Genomic DNA, 8,505 nt, shown 5'->3' with positions numbered 1-8,505 from the left:
ACACTTTCTAGAAATAATTTGAAAAACACAATGGGGAAACCTGGCTGTACTCTTGATTCTGTCGCTCCCCTGCTGTGTGATTTTGGGCAACTTACCTCTGCTTCCTGGGCCTCAGTTTCCTGTCTGTAAACGGGGAGATCCCCTAAGAGACCCCCTAAGATCTCTCCTCTCTTTTTATAAATATTAATGGAGGGCCCGTTGTGTGCCCGGGATAGAGTGCTGGGCTCCAGGGATCCAGCCGTAAACCAGTCTGATGCCGGAAACTGCCGGATTCTACAGGGCGGAGTTTTTGACATTTGCTAGCCGGCAAACCTCCTGGTGTAACATTCTGTGATTGTCTAGACTCCAACCTCCCCGCAAAGCCTTCAATTAAATTAGCACAATCTCACTTAATTAAGACCCGTCTGCAGCAGCGGCGGCGGCAGCGGGCTCTGAGGCAGCGGTTGGGCTCGCCGCGAGTGAACGGGGTCGAGTCAGTGCATTCGCGCGAGCTGGAATCGAAGCCTCTTAAAATGGCAGATGATTTGGACTTCGAGACAGGAGATGCAGGGGCCTCAGCCACCTTCCCGATGCAGCGCTCAGCTTTACGTAAGAATGGCTTTGTGGTGCCCAAAGGCCGGCCATGTAAGATTGTGGAGATGTCAGCCTCCAAGACTGGCCAGCACGGCCATGCCAAGGTCCATCTGGTTGGTCTTGACATCTTTACTGGGAAGAAATATGAAGATATCTGCCCGTCAACTCATAATATGGATGTCCCCAGCCTCAAAAGGAACGATTTCCAGCTGATTGGCATCCCGGATGGGTATCTATCACTGCTCCAAGACAGCGGGGAGGTGCGAGAGCACCTCCATCTGCCTGAGGGAGATCTTGGCAAGGAGATTGAGCAGAAGTACGACGGTGGAGAAGAGATACTGATCGCGGTGCTGTCTGCCACGACAGAGGATGCAGCTGCTGCAGTCAAGGCCATGGCCGAATAACTGGCTCCCAGGGTGGCTGTGGTGGCAGCAGTGATCCTCCAGCCTGCAGAGGCCCCCTCCCCGAGCCTGGCCCAGCTCTGCCCCGGCCCTTGGCTGGACTCCTCCCACACGATTTATTTGACATTTTATTTTGGTTTCCCCTACACCCTCGATCTGCCGGGGAGCCCCTGCCCTTCACCCTGCTCCCTTGGCCAGGAGTGAGTGAACCACGGCCTTGGTGAAGCTGCCCCTCCTCTTCTCCCCTCGCACTACAGCCCTGGTTGGGGAGACCGGGCGGGTGCTGCTTGTGGTTTAGGTTTGTTTTGTTTTGTTTTTTAATTCAATCTGGAATCAGAAAGCTGTGGATTCTGTGCCCTTCCCCCACTCATCCCTGGTCTGGTCCCTTATTCCCCAATAGCCCTTTTTCCCAAGCACCACCCCCACAGACTGGGGACCAGCCCCCTCCCCTGCCTATGTCTCTCCCCAAATCCCTTTAGATGGGAAGGGAAGAGGAGGAGAGGGGAGGGGACCTGCCCCCTCCTCAGGCATCTGGGAGGGCCCTGCCCCCATGGGCTTCACCCTTTCCTGCGGGCTCTCTCCCCGACACATTTGTTAAAAATCAAACCTGAATAAAACTACAAGTTTAATATGAAAAAAAAAAAGAGAAGTCTCACTTTCTCTTCCTGTTTCCCGTCATGGCGCAGGATCAAGGGGAGAAGGAGAACCCCATGCGGGAACTTCGCATCCACAAGCTCTGCCTCAACATCTACGTGGGGGAGAGTGGAGACAGGCTGACCCGGGCAGCCAAGGTGCTGGAGCAGCTCACAGGCCAGACCCCTGTGTTCTCCAAAGGTGAGTCGTGGCCGGCAGGGAAGGGCTGGTGGCTGGGGATGTCGGGATGTTTCTTACCTCGCCTGCTGTCAAGCCTGTTTCGTACCCGTTTTGAAGGTGATATCTCTTTAAAGCATTGCCTTCCTGAGCTTCCCAAGAGGTATCTCCCTTCCAACATAGGAGTGGTATTGGAATACCAGATTTTGTATGAGCCGAGATTAAGCTAAGACTAGCCCAAATAGAGGTTTTTGCAAGTAACGAGAGTATGAGGTAGCGTGGAAATGTTGGGAATGCAGAAAATGGTATTTGGCTTGATTAGCAGTTAGGGTTACATAGGCTGCAGCTAGAACAGGGCTGTGTCCCTAGACTAACCTGGTTCGCATCCCGGCTCCATCACTTGCTAGTCTGTGACTTTGGCTTCTCTGGGCCTCAGCTTCCTTATTTGCATACAGGGGATGGTAGTACTTGCATTACAAGATCGCGGGGGACAGGATAGGTTATATGAAATGCCTGCTGCATACCAAGCACCGTGTAAGCATTACTGTTGTTACATTTTTTGTTTTTAGAGTTTCATTGCTTTGGGGTAATGGAATATGGCAAGTCTTTGGAATCACAGCCTGCCTCTTACTACCAACTGATCTTGTGCAAGTTAACCTTTCACGGCTTCTGTGAAATGGGGATACAATAAGGTTTTAGCAAATATTAGCTATTATTAATAAACATTATTAGTAGAATGCATGGTCATTTTCCTTTAGCTTATACTGGTTATGAACTTGCCCTCCCTGAGACTTTGACATTATGGCTCTGAGGTTTTAATCGCTCAAGTATGGCTGAGTGACTTGGAAGTTGGAAAATCTGTTTCTGTGTTACAAATGAATCTGATTAACTGATACAAGTTGACACTGATTAGAACATCACTTTAGAATGTGGATGGATACTTAATGTCACTTTGGAGTCATGGAGATGATTTTCTGGGGAAGAGGGGAGTGCAGTGGGAGTATGCTAACAGCTGACTCCTTGTTACCCCTGCCTGCAGCTAGATACACCGTCAGATCCTTTGGCATCAGAAGAAATGAAAAAATTGCCGTCCATTACACAGTCCGTGGGGCCAAGGCAGAAGAAATCCTGGAGAAAGGTCTGAAGGTGCGAGAGTATGAGTTAAGAAAAAATAACTTCTCAGACACTGGAAACTTTGGCTTTGGGATCCAAGAACACATCGATCTGGGGATCAAATATGACCCAAGCATTGGTATCTACGGCCTGGACTTCTGTGTGGTGCTGGGTAGGCCAGGTTTCAGCATCGTAGACAAGAAGCACAGGACAGGCTGCATTGGGGCCAAACACAGAATCAGCAAAGAGGAGGCCATGCGCTGGTTCCAGCAGAAGTATGATGGGATCATCCTTCCTGGCAAATAAATTCCCGTTTCTATCCAAAAGGCTAATAAAAAGTTTTCAGTGAAATGTAAAAAAAAAAAAAAAAAAGTTGCAGTGGTTAAGAATCCGCCTGCCAATGCAGGGGACACGGCTTCGAGCCCTGGCCTGGGAAGATCCCACACGCCACAGAGCAACTAAGCCCGTGCACCACAACTACTGAGCCTGCGTTCTAGAGCCCATGAGCCACAACTACTGAGCCCATGTACTGCAACTACTGAAGCCCACGTGCCTAGAGCCTGTGCTCCGCAACAAAGAGAAGACACCGCAATGAGAAGCCCGCGCACCGCAGGGAAGAGTAGCCCCTGCTCACTGCAACTACAGAAAGCCCGCGCACAGCAACGAAGACCCAGTGCAGACAAAAAAGAAAAGGCTATAAATATTATAAATTAAAAAAAAAAAAAAGACACCTACACAAACCCCCTGCAGCTCACACCCGGCCTGGTTTATTTGTAAGGCCCCTTCTCCCCTTCTGCCCTGGCAGAAGTCTGACCTGGGAGACGTGGCCTTGGTGTGCTGAGCGCCTGGGGGTGGGGGTGGGTGTGCCAGAATTGGAATCTCAAGAAGGACCCAGGCCAGGAGAAGCGCGAGGACACTGCAGTGAGGCGCCGCCCAGCCAGCGTCCCGAGCCTGGCGCCCCCAGGACGGCCCCCGAGGCAGGGACCGTGGGGGCACGTCGGCCCCTCCCCGGGATCACCTGCACGGGGCGGGGCGGAGCCGGGGGCGGGATCCCGGACGGCCGGAGCCGGGGCTGCTGTGGTGGCGCCGGCGGGAGGCGGAGCGGGCGGCGGCCGGAGCGCAGGGCTCCCCCGAGCAGGTAGGAGGCGGGGGACGCCGGGGACGCCGGGTCTGCGGGGGGCACGGGCGGCCCGGCTCAGGCGCAGCGGCTCGCTGTCCACCTGCCGCGCTCCGCGGAGGGGTGACGGGAGAGGGAGAGTGAGGAGTTCCCAGTTCCACCCCCACCTGCGTTGGAAGGGGTGCCTGGGGTCTGCGCGCGAGGGCGGTGGGCGGTGGCCGGGGTGGAGGGAGGGATATCGGTCACCTTTTGCGGGTTTTGGAAATGGGGATGGGGCATGCGTACAGGTGCCCGGAGTGCCGAGCAAGCTCGACCCTCGCGGAGAAGTGCCCCGAGCGCCAGCCTGCGTTTGGGGGGTTGATATTACGGGCATCCAGCAGGCAGGTCGTTTCCTTGTCCCACCCCTCTCACCAAGCCTCCGGCTCAGGGTCCGAGACTCCCCGGAAGAAAAGGGAGCGGACTCGGCCAGCCAGGAGGTAAAGGGATTTTGAACCACTCAGGACCTGTGTTGGTTTCATCTGTGAAATGGGCGTCTGGATGGGTGAGCCCTGTGCGGAGACCCCTCCAGGAGGAAGATCTGCGATGAAAACCCACAGCCGGGGGAGAAAACCAGTGTTCTAGCTCAGATCAGCAAACTCAGCAGCTCCCGGGTGGCTCACTGGACTAGCTGCTCCAGAGGAAAGAGGTGGGGACACGTTCTGTGGGCTGGATATCTGGCAGCAGGAGGACATGGGTGTGTCAAATACTAGAGCAGGCTTAGAGGGACCAAGGAAGCGATCTCGTCTGGGACGAGGATCTGGAGGGGTGCCTGGAGGAGGTGGGATTGAGTAGGGGTGGGGAAGAAAGCATAGTGCTGGTGCTTTAGAATCAGTCAACCTGGGCATTGGAATCCCTGCCTTGCCCCTTAGGTGGCCAATAACTTAGTCTTGGGCAGGACCCTGCATTTCTCTACAGTTCCCTTTGCTCTGTAAGTGAAACAATTTCTTTGACAGAGTGTCAGGTAGTCCATATAAAGTGCTTAGTACAAGGTCTGTATATTATAGGCACTCCGTAAATATAAGCTGTTAATTTCCACTAGACTGTAGCTTCTTTTTTTTAATACATAAATTTATTTATTTATTCATTTATTTAATTTTTGGCTGTACTGGGTCTTCGTTGCTGCACGCCGGTTTTCTCTAGTTGCTGAGAGTGGGGGCTACTCTTTGTTGCCGTGGCTTCTCTGTTGCGGAGCACGGGCTCTAGGTGCGCGGGCTTCAGTAGTTGTGGCACGTGGGCTCGGTAGCTGTGGTGCGTGGGCTTAGTTGCTCCGCGGCATGTGGGATCTTCCCCGACCAGGGCTTGAACCTGTGTCCCCTGCATTGGCAGGCAGATTCTTAACCACTGCGCCGCCAGGGAAGCCCTAGGCTGTAGCTTCTTGGGGGCAGGGGCCATGTCTATTTGGTTCACCATTATATGGTGCCTGGCATATAGTAGGTCTCACTACATATTGGTTGAATGAATGAACAATGAATGAGTATGTAGTACAACAGTTGGCATGTGGTAAGTAGTCAATAAATAGCAGTGAATTTAGAGATGATCAGATCCTAACAGATGGGATGATGTAGGAGACGGTTGTTTAGGTGGATGGAGCAGTGTAACAGATTAAGATAAGCCCAGAGTAACAGATTTGGGGCACCCCTTCTTATGGGGGGCAGGGGAGTAATATGATAAGCTCATCCAGAGCACAGAGGTAGGGAGGGCACACAAAGTCCTGGAATCCTGAGTCCCAGCAGCCACATGGGCGTAGATGAAGGAGCTGGAACTCTAGGTAGGTCAGATACCTTTCTCACATCCTCTAAGTGTCCACCTCCAAATTATAGGGGTAAGGGGCGGCAGGTGGGCGGGGCGGGGGGGAAGACACAGCAAAGGACTGTGGGTACCTGACGGGAACAGAAGATGAAAAGGGAAAGGGACTCCCATGGCCCCTTCATGGGGGTGGGACATTCCTCACCTTGTCCTGCTGTCTCCTGGCTGGTGGTGAGGTAGCTGAAGGGGGCAGTGTGGTACCAGGCGGGCCAACTACTGTGTGTGTGCTGAGCCAGGCTCACAGTGAGTTGGGCTAGGGGAACGTGTTGGGTCTCTGGGGGAATCTGCTGCAGTGGATTCAAAGCTTATCCCCGTGGCCGGTTCGCACCCCCGTTATCACCCCTGTGGACAGTGGCCACTGATGCCTCGGGCTGGGAGGGAGCTATGTCCTTGAGGTGGAGCCACTCTTAGCAAAGTTAGGGACCTTCAGCCTGTCTGACATCCTGGCAGGCAGCCTCATTGGGTTTCCATCTCCCTGTGGTGACTAGGAGTCCGTGAGAAGCAAAGATCTGAAGTGGAGGTGAGAGATTTGGGGGAACACATCAAGAGGAGATGGGAGGCACTGTATTCCTCAAAAGAGCTGAGTTCAAAGCTTCTCCTTTTAGCACTTTCCATAACTGCTCATAATCGTTTAATGTCTGTGTTTCCCACCGACTGTAAACTCTATGGGAACAGGGAGGAAGCCTGCCTCCTTCCTTGCTGCATCCCCACCTACGACAGTGTCTGGCACGTGGTAGGCACTCAGTGAATGTCTGTGGAATGCACAAACCTGGGCTGAGGACTGGGACTCTTGGCGCTGAGAGAGGAGAGCACCCCCTGACAGAACTGATGTAAGCACCACAAGTTCTTTTTCCCCTGTCTGATCCCTACCCCACAGCTTGAAGGGTACGTCCCCCTGTCACAGGTTCTGTGCCTCCACCCTCTCTCCTGCCACCATCTGCGTCTTTTCTCAGGGAAGAATCCACTACTAGTAGACATTTACACCTCAGGGGTAGGCCTAGGCTGCTGCTCCCAGCCCTACTGCCCTTGACAGTCAGACCCCCGGGGCTTTGAGAGGAGGAAGGCAACATCCAGGCCGATCCCCATCCCATTGCTCCTGGGGCTCAGGGTCACAGAAGGTAGGAGCTACAGAGACCCTTAAAGGTAACAGAGGGCTCCCTCCATTTAAAGGTGAGAAGACGGGTCCGGAGAGGATGAGATACACTCGGTCAATGGAGGGTTAGGGGAGACCTCAAGTCTCCTAGTCCAAGTGCTTTGTCACTACAGTGGGCTTTGAGAGTCTCTGAGAATTGTAAATCCTGCAACATTTCTCCTTACTTTCCAATCTTCCAATAAAATGGAATGGAAGATTAAAAAAAGAATGGTAAAGTGGATTTAAGTTGCCCAATAAACCCTTTTAATTAAAAAAAAACAACAACAAAAAACCTCATATGATGAAAATAGACCCCAAATTATGTATGTTCACTTTACTTTTTAAAAGATGTATGTTTGATATTGGAGAAAAATAATCTAAAATAGGAACCTGTCTAAACTAGGCTAAGTATTGCTGGCCAGCAGTGCCTGTGTTAAGATGCCCCCTGCACGCTGCCATGCGAGCGCCTCTGAAGGCAGCCCAGGAGCAGCGGCGTGTTTGTTTCTCCTGGACAACCTCCAAGCGCCGAGCGCACCGCCCCGTTGGGCTCCCCATCTCCATCCATCTGGCCTCCTGATGCAGTCATTGACATCTGGGCTTCTGGCATCCCGCACTTTGCTTTGGGATCTGGTAGGGTGGATCCCTCTTTGCCTTCTTTCAGAGGAATTCCTTATCAGGAGGAAAGATCCTCGGTGGGCAGGAGGGGGCAGGAAGAGGGGAAGGGGACTGTGCCAAGGCAGGAGCCTGCCAGCAGGTCTCTGGATTCCTGAGCAGGGCTGGGTGTAGGTAAGAGTTGAGGGGGCAGGGCCAGTGGCAGCTGGGCTGGAACCTATCGTGCGGTTTGAAACTCCTGGGGGTGCTGGCTGCAGTTTGGCCTAAGGAAGGAAAAGAGGGTGTGCAAGCCTCTAAGACAGAGAGGCCCGTTCTTCAGCCAGCTTCCAGGCCTGTTGTGAGGGGCCTCCTGCCTGGGCCAGATACTCCTGAGCTGTTGGGGCCCTCAGTGGGGCTGCCAGATCCTATGGTACGTCCCGGGCAGCTTCAGGAGGTGGAGGGGACGGTCTTAGAAGCTCCTGGCATCTCAAGGAGCCGTGCAGACCCTGGACTGCCAGCACACCTCGCTCCATCCGGGGCAGCCTCAGCCAGCAGTGAGGATGGGGCACAGAGCAGGCACATAGGCCTCTGCTTTTGAGCTGTGGGATCTTGGTCAAGCCACATGGCCTCTCTGAGCCTCAGTTTCCCAATGTATTAAAGAGGATACTATCCGCAGTCCTCCCTTAATAAATATTAGTTTCCCTTCCCCTTCAGAGAAGCTTGTGTCTTGGGACCTGTCGAGCCAACTTTTAGGGCCAACAAGCCTCAGGATTTTTCAGTTTCTCCAGAATCCATTCATCATTCATTCACTCACTCATTCTCCAAGGCTAACACCTGCCTCGGGCCTGCGCTGGAAATTCAGCTCTTTTTCCTGCTGGTTTGGTTTCTGGCAGACTCCGGCACACATGGCCTGGCCTTGAAGC

The 8,505-nt window shown here is 53.3% G+C and overlaps 3 protein-coding genes across 5 annotated transcripts in view; all 3 read left to right on the top strand.

The window, feature by feature from the left end:
• Positions 1–400: 400 nt before the first annotated feature.
• On the top strand, positions 401–1,071 carry LOC309957912 (eukaryotic translation initiation factor 5A-1-like). The gene has a single exon (XM_082833457.1). The coding sequence runs from the start codon at positions 513–515 to the stop codon at positions 975–977; it is 465 nt and encodes a 154-aa protein (XP_082689583.1). The 5' UTR covers positions 401–512; the 3' UTR covers positions 978–1,071.
• Positions 1,072–1,635: 564 nt separating this feature from the next.
• On the top strand, positions 1,636–3,903 carry LOC309957911 (large ribosomal subunit protein uL5-like). Its single transcript, XM_082833456.1, has 2 exons — positions 1,636–1,808; positions 2,824–3,903. The coding sequence occupies exons 1-2, from the start codon at positions 1,652–1,654 to the stop codon at positions 3,201–3,203; spliced, it is 537 nt and encodes a 178-aa protein (XP_082689582.1). The 5' UTR covers positions 1,636–1,651; the 3' UTR covers positions 3,204–3,903.
• An 87-nt stretch (positions 3,904–3,990) lies between these two features.
• Positions 3,991–8,505, top strand: part of NCMAP (non-compact myelin associated protein) — a gene marked incomplete at its 5' end in the record, with an annotated part of 42,347 nt that continues 37,832 nt past the window's right edge. Inside the window, one exon of one of the 3 annotated variants that reach the window (XM_082834148.1) lies at positions 3,991–4,035. Of the gene's footprint in view, positions 4,036–4,432; positions 4,700–8,505 lie in introns of those variants that run through there. The other 2 variants (XM_082834145.1, XM_082834147.1) reach the window with 2 other exon arrangements.

Source organism: Leucopleurus acutus (genome assembly GCF_964270905.1).
Source record: "Leucopleurus acutus genome assembly, chromosome: 2".
In the NCBI taxonomy this organism is placed as follows: Eukaryota; Metazoa; Chordata; class Mammalia; order Artiodactyla; family Delphinidae; genus Leucopleurus; species Leucopleurus acutus.
Note: the sequence above shows the minus strand (reverse complement) of the source record. Positions and strands in the feature narration are given on the sequence as shown.

What these genes read in the sequence shown, in the direction of transcription:
- LOC309957912 (XM_082833457.1), top strand. Translation starts at nt 513, where the DNA reads ATGGCAGATGATTTGGACTTCGAGACAGGAGATGCAGGGGCCTCAGCC.
- LOC309957911 (XM_082833456.1), top strand. Translation starts at nt 1,652, where the DNA reads ATGGCGCAGGATCAAGGGGAGAAGGAGAACCCCATGCGGGAACTTCGC. An exon ending in GACCCCTGTGTTCTCCAAAG is followed by an intron (nt 1,809 to 2,823) that starts GTGAGTCGTGGC and finishes CCCTGCCTGCAG; the next exon opens with CTAGATACACCGTCAGATCC.